Source organism: Sphaeramia orbicularis, chromosome 13 (assembly GCF_902148855.1).
Source record: "Sphaeramia orbicularis chromosome 13, fSphaOr1.1, whole genome shotgun sequence".
NCBI classification, from domain to species: domain Eukaryota; kingdom Metazoa; phylum Chordata; class Actinopteri; order Kurtiformes; family Apogonidae; genus Sphaeramia; species Sphaeramia orbicularis.
This window is the reverse complement of record NC_043969.1, coordinates 37,599,673-37,624,461: the sequence shown is the minus strand read 5'-3', so window position 1 is coordinate 37,624,461 and position 24,789 is coordinate 37,599,673. Positions and strand designations below refer to the sequence as shown.

At 38.2% G+C, this 24,789-nt stretch overlaps 1 protein-coding gene across 2 annotated transcripts in view; it reads right to left on the bottom strand.

Moving 5' to 3' along the window:
- fndc3a (fibronectin type III domain containing 3A) overlaps positions 1 to 23,815 on the bottom strand; it is an 86,420-nt gene extending 62,605 nt beyond the window's left edge. Inside the window, exons 1-3 of one of the 2 annotated variants that reach the window (XM_030151907.1) lie at positions 23,387 to 23,815; positions 19,274 to 19,417; positions 1,961 to 2,036 (exon numbers count right to left, since the gene is read on the bottom strand). In XM_030151907.1, coding sequence (XP_030007767.1) covers positions 1,961 to 2,036; positions 19,274 to 19,384 — 187 coding nt within the window. In that variant the 5' untranslated portion in view covers positions 19,385 to 19,417; positions 23,387 to 23,815. Of the gene's footprint in view, positions 1 to 1,960; positions 2,037 to 2,969; positions 3,087 to 19,273; positions 19,418 to 23,386 lie in introns of those variants that run through there. The other variant, XM_030151906.1, reaches the window with a different exon arrangement.
- Positions 23,816 to 24,789: the final 974 nt, after the last annotated feature.

The window sequence follows — 24,789 nt, the reverse complement described above, 5'->3', positions numbered from 1 at the left end:
GCCACAGTACTGTGGCAATAAGCAGCACACATGCCATGTGCCTAACTGGTTACAGAAAAAGGCTGGGGTACCAGTTACCGGAAGCTGGTTTGTGCACCTATTCACACTTTCTATTTCAGCATGCAGGCAAACATGGAATGTGGTGACTATTTTGCCTCATATGACGAATTTGACCAGGTTTTTGATGAATATAAATCAGCCAATGGGACAATGTTCAGAGTGCAGAATTTGGATCATCTGATTGACTCTGTGGCAACAGCCAAACCGATGTTTCTTGCCACAGTACTGTGGCAGTAGCCACTGCCTATTTTTAAACACAATAATTAACACCTAACTCCATCTGATACAGGTGCATTAGGAGGTTAACTCTTAAGAAGAAGATCCTGTACACTGCTGTATTTCAGCATAACAACTTATTGATTGCACTAATGTTTTGTCCCTAGAGTGTAAGTATTTTTCTAGTGTATGATTATTGTTATACTCTTGATCCTGAGAGGCTGAAATTGTAATTTGATTAGTGTGATGATGAAACAGAGCTGTGTGCAGCATCTTCTGTTTGAAGCCCAACTGTTATGGAGATGCATATGAAATATGAAAATACAGCTGGAAACACAGATGTAAAAATATCATAAATAATAGGCTAACACTGGCAAATAATGACCAGTCTCTGATCTGGTTTTCATTGTTTTAACTCACAGCTTAACAAACCATAAGTCTGATTTTCACACTGTTTTCTGAGCTTATTTCAAAATGTCTGCCTGTTTGCTTTGGTCATCTCACAGTAAAGACATCGCTGAAAGACATTTGATGTTTTCAGACTTAATCATTTTCAAGACTTAAATACCCTTGCTAGCCTAGTAATATTAATGCAACAAACTACCCATGATGCAACACTCCCTGTATTTATGGGTACTTTCATTGTGTGCATGAGAGGGACAGAGCCATACGAGAGAAAGAAAACGTCAAAGGGAGTCTCATGTCATTGGCTTAAAAAATTACAAGATAATTTGTATTCAGTGTTCGAGATATAATTATTTACAACATCCCTGATAGAACAAGCCACAGTACACCAAGTATATTATATGTATCACCCAGCTCTAACTGTAATTACAACACTGACTGATTTTCCATTATGATAGTCTGCCATAAAACGGTGCATCCTCTGTCAGCTTAAACAGCAGGAGTAACATGTCAGACCACATTCAAGTAGCTGACAGGGGAAATAAATGTGAAAAATATGTTGAAATCTCTTGTTTCTCCCTGGATTTCTGGCTTTGAAGTTTGGGAATAAGAAGATATACATCCATATGTTTCATCTGTGACCTACAGCATGTGATCTACTATATTTGTCTACAAATGTTTTTTCAGTTTTTCTGAGTATTAAGTACAAGCAGAGCACTGAGCTGTGAATAAACCATACATTTCATGGAGCGAGTAACAGAGGCTTTGTAATGAGTGTAGCCAAGAGGCCATTTGTTTTGTAGTCACATTGCTCTGGAAACCACACAGTAACACAACAATATATTGTCTGCACTCACTGGAGAATTCTGAGCTTTGCAATCGAGCTCTGCTCACTGAATGCACCTTCTGCAGCATTTTATAGTACTGTTTACCGGCTACATAATAAGGCGTATTATAAAGTGCTATTTACAATTTACATGTCTTGATATTTCTGAGAAAATGGCAAAAATGTTAATGGTGCAGTTTGGAATGTTGCAGTGTAACATGGAATTTTTTTTAAAAATTATGCTTTTCAATTTTGTTTTTGGCATATGAAAGTTTTAATGTGTCTGGAAACTGACTACCTTTCTGTGGATTTAGTTAAAACTTGACATTATGAAAAAAAAAAAATTTCCAACATACAATCTATTATTAGACTGGATTGTTAAAAAATGCGAATTCAAACCCAGAATCACATTGATAAAAATGAAAATGTAATACAAGAGAGGAGCCTTCTTACCTGTGATACACTGAAACTGACCATCCTCTCGTCGAATAGTGAAGGATTCGCCTGGGTTTACCTGCACCAGGATTACCTGTGGAGACACACCGGGAGATATTTCACTCTGTTGTCAATGTCTGGGTTCACACTTCTACAGACAGTAAGACTGACACCTCTTTTATTGCAGACAGCGTCACAATTTAGCTTTTAGATAGAAACTGACATTGGTTCTGTCAAGGCTGAAACATAAGATCTTTTAAGAGTTTGGCATATTTTGCAGACATAATATATAATCCTATAATTTGGTTGTAACTATATCTTTGATGGCAAGTTCTAGTCTAGTCACGTCTCTTCCTTTCAGAGAATCTTTGTGATTTTTAATACAAGACAGAAATTGACAGAACAAGCCATTAATCTGACCTTTATTTTTTCTGAGTAATAAGTATTCTTTCTTTTATGTAATAACAAAGTCCAGGTTTTTACATATGTTGTCTAATATAGAAAAAAAATAAGAAAAAACTCAAGGCCAGGGTGTGAAAAAAAAACAACACAATTAGCTTGTCTTGCCAATATTGCAGCACAAAGGAATCATGATTCATAGTATTGTACTCGTATGTGGGATGAATGTGAAGAACGACTAGAAATATCAGCCTTTACATTAGTTTTCTGAAGTCCTACATTTAACCATTATCTCATGTTAATACCTTTTTCTATCATACATTTTATTTATATTTCATAGTTCATTGTGAGTGTCAGGGCCAGACTGCTGCCCCATACTGAGTAATTTTGCTTCTGTCATTACAAAAGACCTGAGCATCAGGTTTTAACAATAATTTGAGGAGCTGATATAGATTTTTTTTTTATTTCGTCCCTTTAGACAAGTTCCTCTGATGAGAAGCCAAGGAACGAGGCTCGAGGCGAGATTACCGTTTAAACTCAAAACCTGAAAACTGAACCTCAAACTCCAAAACAACACACAGAATGAGTCCTCTGTTCCGCGGCGCTGTGTGGGTGGGCGCTGCTTTACCTCACTCTTGTGGAAGTCGCTGTCATAGAATGTACACTCCCCTGGCACAGAGATTTGGCTATGGTTCCCTTCGAGCACAGAAATCATCAGCACCTCCATCTCTGACACTACTCCCATTCAAGTGCTCAGCGGGGAGAGGAAGAAGCCCTTTGACTGCCCCGCACAGAATCTCATATGCTCATACACACCCACACAACCAGCGTCAGCAGCAAGTGCAGACGGTGGTGAAGGGTGGGGGTGGAGGGGTCGGGGAGAGAGAGACAGAGTGAGTGAGTGAGTGGGTGGGTGGGTGGATGGGTGGACGGGGGTTAACAAGAGGGGTGCAGGGACAGAAGGGAGTCTAATAGTATCAAAGCTTTGCACTTCACTCAGGTTTGTGTGTATTTGTTTGGACACTCCTTTTGGTGTGAAGCAAGCACCCCTCCACGGAGGATTTCATATTTAATCTTTAACTCGGAAGTTATACTTGATGTTTACACTGTGACAATCAAATCAAAAAGGAAGGAAATTTCACTTGCAAAAGGTCCAACTGTTACTTACTGTTGCCCGCATTGCTTTTTCTCATTCAGGCGTCGCTATTCATGCAGTCACAGAGAAGGGAAAAGATGATCCAGGGTCTAGCAGACCCTCTACCACTTCACCCAACCCTCATAAGGAAATCACATGACCTGCGACGCTAAAACACATCTGGCTGAGCTCCACTCCTACCAACTCCTGCACAAAATCCAGAAACTGGCGAAGGAAACTAACAGTGCGGCAGGAGTTCTACGTAGGCGGATAGGGGCTTAAGTCTCTTATACTGGAGGATGTAGCCCTTACGGAAAGTGTGGCGTGAATCTCATGTTTGCTTAGCCTGGTTCAGCCTCATCTGCTCCATAGCGGCGCTCTCTGCAGCAGGCGGCTTGTTCACTCTTGCCTGTGGCTCCAGTGCAGCCTCCCTACCGTCAGTATCCACAGCAACCCCTTCAACAAATAAGCTACAGCGATGTCCGTGCCAAACCTTGTGAGAAGGGACTGAAACCTTATCAGCAGTGGCCACTCTCCGGAAAGAAAAAAAAAAAAAAAAAGGCAGGAGAACAAACCCAAGAAAACAGGACCAGAGAGCAAGCAAAAGAAAAAAGAAAAATCAGCAAGACTTGGGATGATGCCTCAGTTTTTTGTTGCTGTCTCTGTCACTGACTGTGTGCCAGCTCAGTTAACGCCTGCTGTGCTCCATAATATGGTTAATTTCAATAGCATTCCGTCAGGGTGTGATCATAGCACAGCTGAGCCGGCAAACGTATAAGGGTTCCGTAGCGTGGGGAGTCCTTTGTTCTGCCTTTTTTTTTTTAACAACAACAACGGCGTGAGAAAGCTGAACAACCCACGCAGCTACTGAGGCTGACATATACGACTACGCTACAGTGCCTCTCCCTCCCTCTCTTCTCTCCCTCCTCCTCATACTCTCCCCGGCTCTCTCTCCCATTCACAGAGCGACATGCCACACACCCTCTCTAATACTCCGATCGATGCGAGAGGAGATGAGGTGGTAGGAGTTCAATTGCAGAGCTCCGACACTGGCGACAATAGCAGCCTCGAGTTCTCTACTGTCTTCAAAGATCACAAAGCAGCCCACTGACAGTCAAAACAGAGACACTATTTGTACAGCGACACAATAAACAGAGCTCGCAAGTATTCACTGCTTCTGTAACATCTGTCCCCATTCATCCTAAATGGATCATTCCTTAAAGCGACAGCGCTGATTACTTGATCAGCATGTGCCAAGTTACCAAGATACCCTGCGTCACTGATACTGCTGCACAAGGGGTACATTAATATCCTTCACCAAATACTTCATATACTTCATTTTACTCTGGAGCTGGATTTAAGGAGTTATGTACACTCTTCATCGCTGCTAGGAGCACCGATTCTGAAGTGCAGGTACAAAGGAAATCTGTTCTGAAGAAAGATGACTTTAATTTTGGAAGAGCAAAGAAAAACAACAATACAGTGGCCCTGAGGGTCAAAACACAACAGTACTTGAGAAGACAACACCTCAGAACAAAGAGCACACAGAAATTTCATAATATACATATGTGAAAATGCAAAACACAAGACACCGTGACATTTCACAAGGTACAATTTACAAAACACACTTTTTCTATCCCTTCCTTTCACTTTCCATGATGTGAAATGGTGTTGTGTTATCGTATAAATCTGTTGACTTGAGAAATGTTTTGTTAAACGTTGTTTTTCAAGAATGGTGTAGTATTTTTCTTAGATACTGTGTTTTCTAGAATGCCGTGTTTTTCCTAAAATGGCACTGTGTATTGCAGAATATCACAGATTTTGTAGATAGTCGTGTTTTGCAGAATGCTGTTGTATTTTGCAGAATGCCTTTCCATTTTCCTATATTGTCATGGTGTTTTGCAGAATGACCTTGTGTTTTTCTATAATGCTGTGGTGTTTTTCTAGAATAATGTGTTTGGTGGAAATTTTGTGTTTTTCTAGAATGTTATGTTTTGCATAATGTAGCATTTTTCTAGAACGTCACAGTGTTTTTCTGGAATGGTGCCATGTTTTACAGAATGTCTCGTTTTGTAGAAAGTCATGTTTTACAGAACGCTACTGCAAATTGCGAAAAATCGTTTGTTTTGTGCAATGCTGTTGTATTTTGTGAAATGGTGTAGTGGTTTGTGAAATGCCATTGCATTTCACAGAATGCAATGACAGAACAGCATTTTCCAACATATCAAATTTCATAAAATGTTATGTTTGACCATTAATGTAGGACCGCTGCACAAATATACACTGGTCAGATCAACATTAGGTTTTAGCTCCAATGTTAAAACTGTTTTGAATGTGCATATTTCTGCAACTGGAGTCTGAGTTATGGACCAAAGCACAAGGCTCACTTCAGACTGATTTAGTTTCTCTGTTCATCTGTCAAACATTGCAATAAAGCTTAATCAGTCACTTTAGCTAAATAAATAAAAAATACTTTGGAGCGTAATGTGATTAATGTTTTACATTCACAACATGGACAGTTACAACTTCATAAATAAATGTTTAAACTGGTGATTATTTAGCAATGAATTTTAAAGGAGCAGAACAATTTGTGCTATATCAGTGTCAAGAATTCAATGGAATAATCTTGACTTTCACCTATATTTGAGTCATTTACAGCATGGTGACTTGAATAACTGATTAAAATAGCAAAAACATGTCTGAAATTGCTTAAAGATTAATGGATTAGTCAAGGCCACTTATTTAAGACTCTTCGAAGCTGGCGTCTTCATCGCCCACAGTGTCAGCTCTGATAAAAAAAAAAGGGATATTTAATTTACAGCTCACATTCCTTGCTATTGAGTGGATACGAGTGTGGGTGGGTGGATATCAACTATCACTTAATTAGAATTTGTACTTTTAAAAATATACGTTTAAAACACTTCTGCTGAGAACACAGTCTTAAAAGCGTCATACGGATGGAGGAGACTGCTTAATTCGGAAGCCGATAGAGTGATATAATGCTAGGATACTGCAAAGGTTACTTTTCACATGGATGACTAAGCACCGTAATGTGCAAACTTTCTTGGTCGCATTCACAACAGCGATGATCTATACCACAGAGCTCCAGACAAAGGCGGCATTAAGAGAACAGGAACAATCAAAATCAGCAGGACAGCAACTGATTTATAGCACAGTATGTACTGAGGGGAAAAAATACGTCTGCTCACACCATGGGAGGATTTACGTCCGTGTACTGTGTGATCCCTATGCAAAGGCAATGGATCAATCTGCACACAAATTCACACAGGTGGTCACTGCTGGGTTTTATTACCCAGGAGGAAGGCCCCGCTCAGTGTGTTCGTGGCTGTTAGTGCTGACGTTTCTCGGCTGTTTTGTGACTCACGGTTCAGGTTTCTCACTATTTGTTCCTCTTAATTGTTTACTTGCATTAATGTGACATACCAGCTGGGTTAACAGGAAACAGGAGCCAAATGATAGGGAGGGAAAATCCTGCCCATGTCGGAACTAGCCAGGAACTAACGCACTCTCCCTGCGGCTGACGACATACGCTTACTTGCGCAATGAAAATACGAGGCAATTTGATAATCCACCCTCCAGGATCACCTGGAAACCACGCAAAGCAGGAGGATGGAGACAAACAGGAAAGAAAATCTTCACAAACAAGTGTTGGGGCAAAAATACATCCACTACAGAGGAAGTAATCTGTTGTGCCAATAGAGAAAAACACTGAAGACTCTACCAAATACAATCGTATAATGTGAAAAACCTTAGCTACTCAATACTTTCAAGTCTGAGTTATATTTCGTCCAATAATGACAACACATATGTCTCTGTACATGCACCTACATTGTCCAGAGAAAGTAATTCTCATTTTAGTCCTAACATTTCAAGACTTCTATTATTTTAGTTCTGTCATTTCACAATAATAAGCCCTTTATTCTCAACTAGTGACCAAGGTGCTTCGAAAGGGATCCGACATGATATACAATACATCTCTGCTCTCTGAAAAGCGGCCTAAATGTTGGATTGTAATCGCAATGAAATGTAAAGACAGGGTTTTCTTATCTGTTCAAAAGAAATACAGCCACAAAATGCAATAGTTTTAGGAAGAGATCACTTACAGAAAACAGTTTGGCTAGTCCGCTTTAACCTAAAGTAGTTTGTGTAACATATTTTTAGAGAGTGAGGAATTTTAGGCAATGTCTGGTATTTTACAGTGTTGCAAACAGTTTCACTACCCTATGGATGTGTAGCATTAATGTTGCTAGCATAGGTCAGCAGTTCAGTGAATTTAGACCAGAATAAATGTGCTCAGTTGTAATTAGTGTATATAACTTTGTTGACTGTGTTTTATCTTGATTTTGCACTTCTTTGCTCTTGTGTGATTGTACTTTGCTGCTGTAAACCTGAAATTTCCCCTTGTGGGATTAACAAAGCTTAATAAAGTATAATAATAATAATAATAATAATAATAATAATAATAATAATAATAAATTTCAATATTAAATATAAACTTTTAAAAAATATACAATAATAAAAATAATAATAAAGCTAAATCTTATCTTATCTTACTTAAAACTTATACTTCAATTCAAATAAATATAGTAAACAGGTCCAAGTTCGGATGTTACACTACAGTAAGACTAGTAGTAGGCCTGATTATCCATAGATGCTTTGCCGAAACAATAATGTTGAACAGAAAAGTAGAGGGTTTTTTTAATGTTATTATGAGATAAGTAAGATATTTAAATTTCATGAAACTGGAGACAAATTCTACTGCAGCAGGTTAGGGTGAGAGAGGAGCAGCAAAAAGTGGCATGACGTCATGGAAAGGATGGGTTATGTAATGCAACATCACAGTTCATCAAGATAAATTCTACTGTCTATATCTCAGCTAAAAATGTATCAATATACCTTAAAAAAGTTGATATACCCCCCCACCTCTACGTCTCATATTATATTAGGACCCATTGATTGTACACTGCAATGGGCTAAGTACAAATATTAGAAATCAATGGTGTTTGAGTGGTGCTCAGATCAGTATTTCTATCTACTGACAAACAAGATAAGGCACTCGGTACTTGTTGTGAAACCAGTGCAGTAATACCGATATGGTTTGTCTCGGGGGCTTAGCAGAAAGTGTCCTAAACACTGCTGAGTCACAGTGTCCACCTCCTCACAATATTTGACAAACAGTGGGCTCACCCCCCATTGATGATTCAGTGGCTGACGGGAGTGAAGTAGAGTGGGTTGCATATTTGTCGTGCCATCTAAAGCACTCTGGCAACTTGTGAGAGGCAAGTGTCCAAGGCCCTGTCTCCTGTGTCTGGCTTCAGCATACAAGGCCGACACTGAAGAGTCAGGAGAGTGAGGTCTCACTGTCCCACAGTAACATTAGCCCACGCATGGCGGGTAGCCACGTAGGGACCACACACTCATTGATGTGTGCTCCCTGTTCAATTTGTGCAGTTGCTATTTAGTGCCAAGTGTTCACATCATCAGAGAAGGGGAAAAAAAAGAGTAAAACAGATTTTTCTGGGGGCTGCGGTTCAGTAGTGGAGTGGTTAAAGGCTCTGACCATGATCCACAGCTCCTGCCTCTCTCACTAGAGTCATTTGATACACAAAAGCACAAAAATGCTCTAAAAGATGGTATGTTACTCCTGCTGCCAGAGGTATCTAAGGATCTCTCTGTCAAAATAAAAACAAAACACATACAAGTAGATGCCATCTCTAAGTAGTGTGGGAACATGGGACTTGGTCATATCCCCTTTACTAATACTGACTCCAGCATTATTTGTGGCTCTTTTTGTATGTAAATATAAATTCATCTGCTTGTGTCTGATAGATGGTTATAAGAACGTGAATATTGTTGGACACATCTGATATATTAGGAAGACAAACTAACAAAATATATCACATAAGATGGCCCATGTTTAGCTATTTTAATGCAGGATTGGAACAGAAATGTTACACAATACAGCTTTTATTAGAGCATGTACAAAGAGAAATTAACTAAAAAAACATAATAGCTAGTCTATCAATGACTGTTCTTTCCCAGGGTGATAAATTGATTGGGCCAATTACATGCCATTTTCAGATAATTGGTCATTTTCAAGGCTAGCGGTCACTGATTATTTCATCAGGTGGGCAAACTCTCATCTGCAGTGCAGGCTGCAGCAAACAGCTTTGTCAGTGTGGTACAATGATAACACCCCCTGTTTTTTAATTTAATATAAGTGCACTGCAGAATAGGTCTACTTAGGCAAACAGACAAGGTAGATATATTAGCGTTAAATAAATGTTGACCCAAGTTCAGTAATTTTGTGTCTCATTTGTTATTATTAATGAACGTTATCAGATGACAAAAACACTGCCTGATATGAGCATTATATACAGTATCAGCCACTGTGCTCTCTAATCTTTAAATAATTGGCATTAGCCTTTGAAAAATCTCAACTATCCAATGCTTTCTCAAGCATCTTTACTTACTGCCGGAGGTCAAATACAACCCATTGTCAGTGGTAAAAAAAAAAACAGACCCATTAAATTCAAACACGGCCAAACATATGCAATTAAGACAATTATTTAAGCTGTGTTTTATGCAGATAAAACGGCCTCAAAGAAATGGATGGGACTAAAATGTGTACAGACCACTGAAAACATGGGCCAAATGGCAATTTAAACACAAGATTTGATGGCTGCAAATATTGTAAAAAAGGATTAACTAACAACACTCAAAGTTTGAGAATGTTGCCACCACTTTTAATATCACTAAATATATATAGTTTTTAATTGTACTTCTTCATTTCATTAGATAAAATAAGACATGACATTATGTGATAGATGCTTTTTCTCCTACGAAAACCAAATAAAACACAACCTCCTTGCTTAATTTTATATAAATATAAGATTAAATTAAATACTTGATGCCAGAGAGGCTACATATACGTTTTAAATAGATCAGTGGTTGAAAACTGAGATAGTTAACATAATATGTGTAATTAATATAACTGTACATATTTTCAGAAAGTTATATTCTCCTAAAAGGGCACAGGATATAAAGCAAAAATGGTTTTTTAGATTACTTTCAGTCTTTACAAATGATGCCTTCAGATTGATCTCTCACACCTCCACCCTACTCTGTTTTATTATTGTTTAGGTATTGTTGTTTTTTGTTGTAATTTGTTCTGTCTACCAATTAGTGTCACATTTGATACATCTAGGTAATGTCTAATATTTAACAGTAAACACAGGTATCTACAAGCTACGATTTTTTTTTTTTTTTTAATTTATTTCCATTAGCTCAATTAATATTCTTGTACACCACAGATTTGATACTGCTTGTACTTATTTGATTTTCTACTGCTCAGAGACTGTTGTGATGTTCTTGTTTCTGCTGTTGCCCCTTCTCGGAGGGCTTTGGGGTTGGATTGGGAATGGGGAAAAATGATATAAAAAGGCAATGTATAATGAATGCATTGTATTTATGCTCCTTTGTATGCTCTGTTACATTGCTCATAAAAAGATAAATAAAGCAAAAATGGTTCTGAAAACCAAGCAACTCACAAAGAGATGCAAACACAATGAAGAGAAAACATTAGAGAGCAGGTCTACTGAAAAGTGTAATGAACAAAATGGAATAAAATATATATCAGGGTAGAGACTGCGATCTGGTAGGATCGGCGATTCTACCAGTAGAGACTACGATCGGAGTCTCTACTGGTAGAAACTCCAATCAGAGTCTCTACTGGTAGAAACTCCGATCCTGCCAGTAGAAACTCCAATCGGGTTAGGGTTAGGGTTAGGGTCAGAGACTCTGATCGGAGTTTCTACTGGTAGAGACTACGATCGGAGTCTCTACTGGTAGAATCGCCGATCCTACCAGATCACAGTCTCTACCCTGACATATACATACCCAACATCCACAACTGAATGCATACTTCATTAGCAGTATTTTAACGCTGACAAAGACAGACCGATTCATCTGTTACCAATTTGACTACAAACCAAAGGGCAAAAGCGTGGAGGTGGAGTTGGGGGTGGGGGTAGGAATGGGTTTCAAATGGATGGAAGCAGTGAATCAGCCAAAGTCATCTCTAAAAAGGAATCATCTCAGGTAATGACCCCGAGACAACAGCTTCCTCTCTGACTCAGAATAATTGGCCCAACAGAGCGTTAATACCAAGCCAAGACTGGGCTAAAGAAACCAAGAACAAAGAATGAGGTGTCCTTGCAGCCTCTCCGACTAAAAGGTCACAAACGGAGGGGTCAACCTTCGCTGTGAATAGTCTTCACTGTCACGGTGGCCCTGCTTCGCTCTGTCAGGGCCAGACCCCTCCAGTGGTTTCTGCTCCTCATTCTGCAGCTGTCATGATATTTACACACCTCCTGAGACACACAAACACGTAAGCTACATCTTACTCAAATAATAAAAGGAGAGGGGGGCGGGGGGGTGTCCTCCTGCAGTGGATAGAACACAACAGCCAGAAGAAATCTCAAATTTGGAGTATGTCACATACTGTCTTCAAGGAATTAGGCCTTTCATGGTCATGTCACAAAAATAATCCCATTTATCGTCTCCGTCCACCTGGTTCCAATTGTTTAACTGGCACTTTTTTAATGTTTTAATCTTTTGCATTTCATCCTTCTTCTGTAAGAGTTCACTGGAGAACTAGGACTGCAAAACTTTATGTTAATTTCGTTCCGAGGTTGAATATTAAATTAAATGACCCTTCCCTGAGCCCCTACTATCCATTCATATGTTAGCAACTGTAACTGCCAAGAGCTCATGGATATGAAAATATATCTATATTCAATCATATAATGTGTGCCAGTGATTAATGTACGCTATTTGTCGACTAGAATCATTACATCACTGTTATAATTACAAGTTTAAGTCATAATTTAATAGCATATAGCTAAAAGTACCCATAAGGACACACTAGCATTATGCACAGCGAGTCATTAAATTATAATTTCATGAATATTATCTATAATGGAATATGCAAATCTGACAGCACATACTGTATAGATTAGCTTTAAAGAGGGGTGTCATTTTTTTTTTTTTTTTCTGAAGCTCAAAGCCACTCAAAACTAAACATCAGTGACCACGTTATTGATAACAAAAACATGAACTGAGAATTTAGGAGGTTCATTACTGACCTTGGAAACACACAAATTAAAAACCATATGAGGTTTTTTTATTTTAAGTATGTCTGAGATCGTTTGAGGAGAGTTTTCAAATGGTTTACAGTGTTAAAGTAACTGAATGATCAGTCCAATGTAGATCAGAGAAATAATATCAAATTTCTAGAATTATGTTTCTGAAATACTAGAGATATGTAGACAGAAAGGACTGTAATATGCATTTTGAGCTACTTTCATAATCTGGCCTTAATGAAAGTCATTAAAACTCAGATTCTTTAAGGTCAGAGACTAGCTAGAGTTGGCAAGATTAGCACATTGTTAATAGCAAACAATAAAAATGTATGTGAAATCAGTTTTATCTGTGTTTCTTTTACATGCTTTACAGTATTTATTCAGCCTCAAATGATACACAACCACTTCATTTAACAGTGGTATGAATAACTTCATTTAAAAAAAAAGTCAACTGCCTTGTTTGAATATCAGCTGTATGCTAAACAAGCTAGCAGTGATTAGCATCTTGCCTTAGTTGTTGTTGATCAGATTAACAGTGTGTTTGTTAAAGCAGCTCTTCTAGTCCATTTTCTGTGACCCTCTCTGAACTACTTCATTTGTATTATCACAGAAATTTCCAGTAATTTCCCCCAAATATCTCTGTGATAATAAGAAAATGCTATAGAATGAGTGACATGACTCCCAAAGTCATGTTACATTCACCATTTTTAAAAGTACTTAAACTAAATATACACGGTGGAAGTTTATAGTTAATAGAATAGAGATTAATGGCATTAATCATTTATTTGTTTGACATTTAATTGAAGTCTTGACAAAACAATGGCAGGATTACAACCATGAAATAGCAACTGATACAACCCAAATTGACCATGCTTGGAAAATATTTCTGCAACTGAATTTTACAAACACCACCACAACAGCTTCAGCGTTATTACTGTCACTGCGCCCCTTCTTTATAATTTAGTTCTTCATTATCCTTTTGTCACATTTTGTTAATTCTGATTGGAGTCATTGTTGTATAAGCTCCTGGATGCTCCTCTTTCTCCCAGGATTAATAAAGTACCTAATCTCAGCTTGAAAGCAACTGAATCCCAGATGAATAAAAATCATGTCATATCATCTTTCAACCACCAAGCATTGGATTACAACGAGCTACCGATTTTGTATTCATCTGAACACCTTGTATCCGAGTGTTGATATGTTTGCAACACTCCACAAGCACCCCCCACCACCACCACCCCCATACAGAAACAAAATGAGCATGTTATTCATTCAACACATTTCAGCACATTTCAGCAATAATAAACACACTGTGTGTCGGATTGGTCTGAACAGCAGCCTGCTAATGATATAAGCTGGGATGGAACTGCAGCATTTTATTCCATTAGCGCCTATAAAATAATGTAAACGCTGACATGTGACGCGGGCAGGTACTCGGGTAGCCTTGGTAGGAAGTGGTAAAGTAAATGGATTCCATGAGAACACCAACCTCACAACCCAACACAACTAGAAAATGTGGTGTCTACTGGATGAACAAAGCCTGATTCTGATGAAGGTTTTTCCGCTGTGGAGAACGATAGAGATGGTCTGAAAGGCATGTTCATAGGGCAGTGCTAATATTAGCAAGTCTTATCTGACAAACTGTATAATACAGAGGAAATGACAGAAAAGATAGCACTGGAGGTTCCATGCAGTCCCCCAGGAAATCATGGAAACTTAAGCAAATCGAAATGATGACCATCAAAATGACAGGGAAATCACCGAGGCTTGTCGGGGCCGATAAATCCTACTTTGACACTGACAAGAGATGATGGTGGGGTGTATCAACCCCACATCCAGCACCCTACAGCAACACTTTAACTCAGAACTGAAACATGTGGTTCATAACTAATCAACACCTGTTGCTTTGAAAATAGTTACCACAAACGGCTGAAACGAACACAGTGACCAATGCTGTTTCACTATTGTTCTGAGCAACAATTACAGATGCACAATTTGTTTAGCATCAAACACTGCAGCTTTTACAAGAAGAATCCTCTAAAGCAAGGGTGTCAAACATGCGGCCCGCCAAAGCATCTGATCCAACCCGTGGGATGAATTTGTGAAATGCAAAAATTACACTGACAATATAAACAATCAAGGCTGTCAAAATCTCTCTAGTTCAGGTTCTACATACAGACCAATATGATCTACAGTGGATCAGTCAAACCAGTAAAATACTATCATAATAAGCTATATAATTCCCTATCCAACCTGTGGCATAATCAGCATGTGCACAGCTGTAAATAGTATAGATAGCTTTTTTGATTTGTCCTTATTTTTATTTTGCACTTTCTTTTGCTCGTGTGCTTTTGTGCTTTGTTGCACTAAATCTGTATTTTCCCCTTGTGGGAGTAATAAAGGCATGTCTTATCTTATCTTATAAATAATGAAAATGGCAATTTTTTCTTATTGTTTTAGTGTAAAAAGAAGTACAATTACATGAAATTGTTTACACTTACAAACTATCCTTTTACAAAAAATTCAAATAACCTCAACAAATATAAACATGAAATGTCATAAAAGCAGTAAGTGCAATTTTAACAATATTCTGCCTGTTACTTAATATTTTGCGTATTTGTAAATCCACTGCAATCTGTAAGTTGTAATGTACATGTGTAAATGATAAACTGAGGCATAATATTGTTAAAATAGCACTTATTTTTCTATAAAAATTTCAGGTTGTTCACATTTTTAAGGAAACTGTAGTTCTAAATCCTTTCATCATGTATTCATGTGTATAAATAATGTCATTATTTTACTGGTCCGGCCCACTTGAGATCATATTGGGCTGAATGTGGCCCTGAACTAAAATGAGTTGGACACCCCTGTTGTATAGGATGCAATCACTATATGAGTATGTCTGTGAAAACTTTCAGTCACTGAAGTATATCGAAATGTATTAGGTCAAAAAAGGGCTTTCTTCAGGCTGAAGCAACTCGGGCACTAATGGCTCTAATGCTGTGTTGGTCGCACCAGGGTGTTGTCTATCATTATAAGGTTTAGGTGAAGTGCCCAAGCCATTCCTGACACCGCAGAATAAACAACTTCAACCAGACCTAATGACTGCAATTTTCACAAGGTTCATTTTTGGATGTTTATTTAGTATATCATTTGTCTTCTTTTAAATGTTATACACAGATATAACTATAATATGGGTCTGAAATCACACAAAACTGTATTTTTTACTCAGAAACGATACATTTTCTTTTGGGAGAACCCACAACTTGTGCACCAATGCAAAAAACCTCTAAGGCCTTTGAAAACCAAACGAAAACCCTGCAAACCAAACATTATCATCAAGCACATTTGGAGTCTCACAGAAAAAGAAGAAAGCATGAATTTTCCATCAACTGGTTTGGAGTGAATAACCTGGCCTACCTAAAGTTAGCAGATGGTGGTGTTATGGGCTAAATACGAGGGCTGGGGTCAGACTAACGATTTTAATGGATGAGAGCAAGGACTAATCGGGCCTCATCTTCAGTCCACATGTACCTGTTACTGTAATTGGTCATGCTTTTACATTTTATGGAAATAACTAGGAAATTTGGTGTAGTGCCAAAAAGTGATGTAATAAAAACAGACAACCTGACCACTGTTTAGATCTTTAAATTAGTTAGAAAAAAAGGGTTGGATAGGCTATACTCTAGGGCACAGAGCTGGTGCAGAGTCATAAGGATTATTGCAAAAGAGATCACTTCTTATATAACTCAACTGTAAATCCTGTTATAAACCGCTGATTTAGAAACATAACGTAACAAGACACACCAAACATATTTAAATATCAGAAAAAGTGCAAGTATATATTAAAAGAATGTTAATGTCATGGCTGAATAAACCGTAAACCATGCTTATGTGGCCACAAGTGTTATTATCTAGTCACAAAAAAATGTTCAGGTTTCAAAAAGATATACCTTTTCCGTTAGAGAGGAGTTGTGAAGTTGTGTATTTGCATGTTACGCCTGTCAGATTCAGATAAAAGCAGCTGTGGAAGGATATAAACTGAGGAAAACACCGGATACCCTCTTCTAAAGCAGCACTTACTGAAGATATGCTGATGTAAACAGTTAGTCGGTGTCAAAGTCTGCATATGTAAAGGTTTATCAATTTTTACTCACTCAGACGCAGATTTGCCAATGCTTTTTCACAGTTAAAAACTTCTACTAAAGAGGCACAGTGCAAATGTACAGTTAGTTTTGCACCTGGCCTTATTGTATATGCATCTGTAGGACTATCCCTTTCATTTAAATGATTTACCAAGGTTTTTAGTTGTTAATTTACTGCCACATGCACCATTAGGCTATGTCATGCTAAAATCTGCAACTTGAGAATTCCATGTGTTTTTCATGGCTCTGTAGCCTATGCAGACGGCGCATATTTCTGCAAAAAACTAATGTAGACTATCGGTCAGGTTTAACCACAAGCACAACAGCAGGGATGTTAGTTCTATGTAGGGCTGGGCAATAATTTTTTTCATATCAGATGATATCGATATGTATCACGATATAAATCAAATCACTATTTTTGTCAAGCTTAAATTTTTTTGTAACTCATAATTTAGTTGTGAAGACATCCGAAGGTTATTTTTGATTGAAATATGATTTATTTTCTGTCAGAGGTTGAACATGACAGATGTGCTTTTGAAACATTTTACAGCTGTTTCAGATAAATAAAACAGGTACATATATTTAAAACTAAACTAAAAAGTCTGACCAGCAGGCAAAAGCTTTCAACTTTTAAAAAATAACACAAACAAAACAGACCATCTTCACGAAACAATGCCGGTGGTATATACTTGGGGGTGTGTTCCCGAAAGTGAAACTTAACATGCTTTGAACGTCTGACTCATGGCTTCTACTGTACGCTGGAAAGGAAACAGTTCACACCCTACTTTTCAGTAGTGATGTCCTGATCTAGATGTTTTTTGGATCCGATCCAGTTTTTTTAGGATCAGTTTTGCTGCTACTGATCTGATACCGATCCGATACAAACTTTTTACATTAAATTTTTTATTTAAATTTGCAGTTATTATTTATAGGTTATGCTATTATTTTGCTATAGATCACAATTTGGCTGAATGTGGAACCTGAACTAAAACAAGTATGACACCTTCGACTCTTAATAATTTCAGTATAATTTTTGCACTTTCCAAATTCATACTGTGGGACAAATTAGAACTACTGGTGGGCCGGTTTTGGCCCACGGGCCGTATTTTTGCTGTTGTTGCACATCTATGGATAGTTCTGTCCAGGTATTATATGGGGGTGCATCCCGTGCCATACATTAGCGATGCGCACATCAGTGGGTTACTCGCGGGTTGGGTTGGGGCAGGTCAAAAGAATGTCAGTTTATTTGAGAGTTGGGTTTGGTCGGGTCAAATAATTCCACAAATGCCCTGAAAAAAAACCTGACTCGCACATCACTACCGGACCTTAAAGTGAAACCTATAGACACTTCGTCTGTAGGTGCCAGATCGGCAGCCGATACCGATCTGCAGATCGAATTGGGACATCCCTTCTTTTCAGTAACCTGGTCGCCGGAGTTCTCCGTCAATTTTCTCCAGAGGGAACACTCATTATCTCCCGCTCCAGCCCAAACATTAGCGTGTGTTGCAGCTGCTCTTACGCCTGTGCTGTGTGCGTCAACCTAACTTGATGTGGCTCTAGCGTGATTGGTTCGGTGTGGCACTACTTAATCATGATTGGCTGTTCTTATGTCTGTCAAAACATGGACGAATGAATTATATCAAAATTGTATTGAGCATGTCTCATATTTCTATCGAGGAAAAGTCATTTCACGATCTATATCATTATCGTTTTATCGCCTAGCCCTAGTTCTATGGCAGCCGACAAATGTGACGTCTCTTTTGCTTTATGCATCATGCAATCTTCTGTAATTTTCTGTGTGCAAACCATCCCTCTCTCTCCTTTTCATACCTCACCCACAGCAGTGTTCAGATGTTTAGTTAGAAAATAAGTTGGGCATTGTGTTTTAAGTATTTTAGGCACTAGAAACTGTTACATTCATCCACCAACACCGCAGAAATACGCATAATTCCTACACTTGTGTTTGCCATTGTGCAATAACATGCTGTGCCGGTGATTTCAGTAGAATCCCTACATCCTTAAACAATCTGCCGCTGCGCTAAAATACACCATCTTTACTGAAATTAACTGGCTGCATCTGTGTTCATAAATTTCCCCTTTGTTGGTATATCACCTGTAGAAATGGCCCTACTTGGCTCTTTCTGGATTGCATCCTTAAGATAATTTGCGCTGTTGAGTAAATCAGACTCCAGGTCCCTAATGTACTATATTTGAAGAGACCATACCCGCAGCCTTGGTGGAAATCATCGTGCAAACATTTCTGACATTTTTAACCTGAAAAATTACTTGACTGGCATAAAACATCCCACACAAGAAATTACACCGACATTTTCTTCATCAAAAGGTTTAAAAAGTCCAACAGTGAAATGCAGAGTATCAACAGAACATCTCAGCACCTCACAAGGGAGACCGCAAACTGGTAGTAGTAGCAGAAAGGAGTAAGAGCAAGGGAGCTGAGTGTGTTGGGGGGGTGGGGGTCTGAGTGTACCTGCTGGGGGCCCTCCCCATTGACCATGGCTGGGGGTGGTGGTGAGGCCAGGATCGGGAGTTCAGGGCTGAGAAGCTGGCCGGACTCCAGAGGTGGGGTGTGGTCTGCCATGTTTCCCTCATTCACACCACTGAAGAGGTACTCCTGCAACACAGACACAGGAATCAATGCAGTTATTTAATTACAAGACAAAATATACCAGAGGTTGTGTAATGTACTATCTTCCAGGAGCTTCTGTTTCCCTCATACTATACATTATCACTGATAAAAACCCAGATTTTTTATGTTTTACTGCAGGTATTTTGGATAGTTTAACAACATTACTGAATATTATGGGAATTCTAGTTGCTTCTGGCTACAATAATTAAAAAAAAAAACACTGATGAAATTAATCATGAAGGATTGAAAAATGGTTCAATGAAGGGACAGATCTATGTACATAGCTAACTACAATAAGATGATTTAGGGCCTATAGTAAATAACTAAACATTCAAGTTTTTTTTGTCATGCTGTGGATGATTCACATTTTTTTCTTACAATATAAACTCAGGCTAAAATATGGATTAAAAAGTAATTTCTTCTATATGTGTTCACCAATTCAAAATCTGATAGAATAATGATTCTAAGCAGGAAAAATGCACTAAATAATTAATAAGCTAACATCTTCACGGTCAGAAATTTAGTCGTTGATTAAATTAGAAACTTGCAAACCGCTGAAACAAGCATCTATATCAAAGAGATGCATCAATGAATCTAAAACCGAAACTAAACTACGTGTGGTTTTCATTTCTTCAAAGTCAGTGTTTCCAGCTGAGAAACCTCACAGTCATCAGCCACTATCTTAGTTGTGTCTGCGCTGATATTTTGTAAATTGTTCCACTGACCCGAATTATCTCTATTTGCAAGGGTGTCAATGTGCATTATCTGTTCAAAATAAAAATTATTTTGGGAAGGTAATGACCTGTTAAACATATCCACAATGACTAAATTACATTAAACAAACAGGTTGCATTCTGATTTTTTGTTGGGCAAGAAAGAAAGCTCTGCTATTTAAGATTTAGGCATTTTTAAAACTGCTTAAAAAGCAAAAACTGGATTAACTGAATTAATGTGATGTATTGGCCACCCCTACAATGATGTAGCAGAAACCCAGAACAAGTGTTTGTTTGAAACCAACAGTACTCCTCAAGATTAATGTACAAACTCAGCAGCACAATTTCTGATTCCTGAAGCAGCATCTACAAATCACTTATGTTAAAACATCTTGATCCATAATCAACAATTTAAGTTAATGTAGGTAAATGCAACACCTAACTTTGGCACTGCTCTCAGGTCCTCCAGACAAAACATTTTTAAAGATTTTGTTTGTAGTTAAAAAGTTGGACACTAGTGTTTATTGTGATTTGGTTTTTCTTCATAAAGTAAACATAGAATGATAAGAATTCCTACATTTAGCCATTTTAACTGATGCCATTTCCAGTATACAAGGCATTTAAGACAAAGTACCTCTAGCTGCATCGTTTCCAGTCAAGTAGTGAAAGGCTGAATCACGCAGGGTGGGAATTTGACGCACAACATAATTAATTTCCAAACACATCCTTTCTGTTTTCCATTGCCAGTCATGCACTGGCAGTATTTTCTGGCACAGCAGCCCAATGGCTGACTCTGAGAGATTTTTTCTGATGGCATCATTGAACTACTAGGTTAGGCCAGCTGTTCCATCTAAACTTAACAAGCCTGATCACAGACTAAAGAGTGGGCTGCTGGAACACATTTTCATTCATAGGATAAGAATTCGTCATCTAGGTAGAGGTCAGCTAAATCTCCCTGGTGCTGTGCAGAACATAAAAAACACTTATACGACTGAAAATGCAGTATAAAGTAGGAAGAGTAGTGAACAGAATAGTAAATCCATAAGCGGTACAGATGTATGCTGAAAAAAAAAAAAAAAAAAAAAAAAAAACACACTGCGTGCATGATGCACGTAAAATCAAAGCATCAACATGCACAGCCTGAGCCAAGATATAATCAAAAAGATGCTTGCCTGAAGCAGTCTACAGGAGAAGAACGGCTTATCAATCAATAATTAGATACAACTCTGCTCACTCTGTCGGTATTTTGAGTTGATGCAAACCAGGTTTCACAGTGAAATTGAAAATGTTTTTTTCTGTCATTTTTCAGTTTCGAACAGGAAAGATCTCCCTTCCCTCATAAGACAGAAAGAAATCTATTTGAGAGGCAAAGACTTACTGAGTGGCATATGGTACTGGAACACACTGTCATGTAACTGACATCATGCACAAAATATTAAGTATAAAAATTAGCACATTTTGGGGGGGGGGGTGATGGTGCACTGTGTATGAGGAAGAGGGCATATGACAATTTTTATTAATTGTAGAAATAACTGTAACTAAAATCAGATGAATGTGATAGTGCCATCACACCTAGATACTCAAGCTGACCATGGAGATGATGCCATCCCTGAGTAAAATAGAGTGCAGTTATAGAAAACAAGTAGTTACTGAGTCACACTGATTAAGACAAAGGCGCTTACAGACAAACACAAGAAGAGAATAAAAAACAACAGAATACCAAGAGAGAAATGTAACATGTGTCCTTGAACCTAATTACAATCTAGCGCATGCGCCCCTAAACCTCACAGTGATCTGGCTTATCTGTTAGCTTTAACCCCTCCCCTCCTCCTTAAGCTTAAACAACACAGTCAGTTTACAGTGTGATGGTCAATGAACTGGATTCGAGGGACCCATTGCTACAGGGAGAGATTAGCCTGTGTTATTAGCAGATCATAGCAGGCTCCTTCTGTTGTCATCTGGCCTACAATCACTTGACATACTCTAGCAACAATAAGCTTGTTAAATTTTTCACATTTGCAATGATATGTTTACTGCTCACAGCAGTTTCCTTTAAGGTCTGTACATAGAGAAGTAACAAAGAGAAAATCCCTAGTCATACATCCATTCAGCTTTTTTATTTGCTCCCAAGCAGCCACTAACACACATTTCAATATACTTGTAGAAATATGACTGTGTTTTCACAAAGCAAACGAACAGTTGAGTAATTTTAAATTGTTTTGTACATAATGTATTATTTCATTTAAGTGAGTCAATGATTACTAAATGGTTTGTATACTTCAGTTATAAACCACTAGAAATAACTTGTAGAGGACATGTGCTTAAATGTTACCTGTGTATTAATAGGGGCACAATAAAACAATGCTTTCCTGATGGTATAAAAGTTGCAGACAAATACTGTTCAGGGTGTTCAGCAAATCTTTAGTTAACTCTTAAAATGCTTTGTTTCCATTACACTAAAATTGTGAGCAACAATAAAGCTTCCTGGTCTTAAAAAAAACATAAAACAAAGAAATAAAAAAAAACCACTGTGGTCACATCTGTTGTTTGTTCTGACTGTGGTATATGTGACTGTGGTTGAGACCAGAGGATAAGGACACAACAGCTGTTTTTCGGTAACAGTTTTGGTACAAAGGGGAAAACACCCATTTGTACTTCCCTCATTGTTGTGTCAAAATGTTATGTAATGTTTCTGACAATGAAAAATGAGATTCAATGTGTATGGAGTGGCTTGTTTGGTTACAGATTTCTTAAGGCTGAAAGAAAATAGCAAATATAGTGTATCTTATGAGACACTTAGCATAAAGCTGAGGGCATTTTTGCACCTGCCATTCATACCCACCTGCTTCTGCGACGTAGCATTATATTCCCACTGTCCATTAGCTTGAGCTAGCTTAATTACACTCACTTTGAAAGCTTTTTCTCCTTCTGTGCTTCTCTTGAAATTAATGTAACAAAATCATACTATTAAACTCTTAATGCTACCGATATTGTTGAATAATAATGCCTGTTGGTGGTTAAGTAGGTTAGCACCAGTGTTTACTCTAGCTACAGGTGTGTCCTGCAGCGTTATGTCATAGCTGCTAGCTGTCTAATATCCACATAAAACAGCCAGGTAGACAGTAAGACGAGCGGTGAAATGCTTATTTACAGTTAGTTGAAATGACTATGCCAGCATTTCAGCATATGCTCCGAAGACAGTGTGCAGGTCAAGTGAGTAGCTCAACAGCCCGTTACTCACTCAGTCAGTCGGGACAGCAGCAGTCTTGACACGCCGATGCACCGTGATGATTTCAACGCAGCTCTTCTCGAAATGTTTCACGTCAGCGAGCTCCGATGACCTGCTACTTTGTGCACCACCTGAGAAGGGTAACTTGCTAGCTACCTAAATAGGCATAAGACAAGGCAAAATGTGACATGCTAGCGTTAGCTACCTAATGCTACCTAGCTAATAGTTAGCAAGATGAAGATGTGCTTTTCCCCTAATATGAACGTCGCTCGCTGGCATTAACTGGATCCAAAACAGATCGAAGTAACTAGCAAACAACAGTGACACTGCTCAGTGTCGAGAATGCAAACCCAATTGCCAATTTTATCGAAACAACTTTTCTTCCAACCCTGCTCCTTGTGATAAAGGCAGGAATTTCGCCATCGCTTACAGGGCTGTGGGCGCATGCGCATTACGGCAAAGTGTGACGAATCCCAAATTCCAAGATACCGAACGCAAACATTAATAATTTCTGTTCAGTGCTTTTATTTTTGGCATCATTTATGTTCTCGATATAGACGCATATTAAGCTCTATCTGAGTGTGTACACGCCCATTCTGTTGTAGAGGACCTTAAGGTTGACGTGTCTCTGGTCTGTTCGTCCATCAGGTCAGTGAGATGCACAACTCAATGAAAAAGGAGGAAAAATAGAGAAAATCATTTAAAGCAATTTGCAAATGTGGATCCTTCGAGATACGCCGTTCATAGTCGAATTACCGACCTATTATAATAATGCTGAACCCCATCCACTTTCTTATAATGACCATTTTGGTGCACTTAAACTGCATCGTATCCTTAAATGGCTTCTAACCTGCTGTTCATTCATTCACAAGAAATACAAGAAATCGTGTTTTTTTTAAGCACTAATAAAAACATAGAAAAACATTTAAGCCATCGTCAACTTTGTGTTTATCATTTGAGTGAAGTATCTAGCTATCCATTCCTGCAAAATATAGATCAAGTCATATTTTTACGGTTTGATCATCTTAAATTATAAGCCATACGCTCCCTTCACTTGTAAATACTCGAATTCAGATCCTTACTATTTCTGAGACCCTAATGTCGACCTTGTAGAACGTGGGATTTAATTTTTTATTTATATATTTGGTTAATACTTCAATGTCTTTAAAAAGCCAAAGATTACTGCATGATTTTATCTTCAAATAAAATTTATTCAAGGCAAATAATGATAAAGATTTATCAGAGGTACTGTGTCTCATGCAGTAAGACTACATAATGGCTCCACCTGCTGGGTTTAATGGAGGACTACTTACCATAGCAGTCAATGCAACTAAAAAAAAATTTAAAAAAATTACTACTCCAAGCCATGTCTGTACACTATTGATCAGGGGTGTCAAACTCATTTTAGTTCAGGG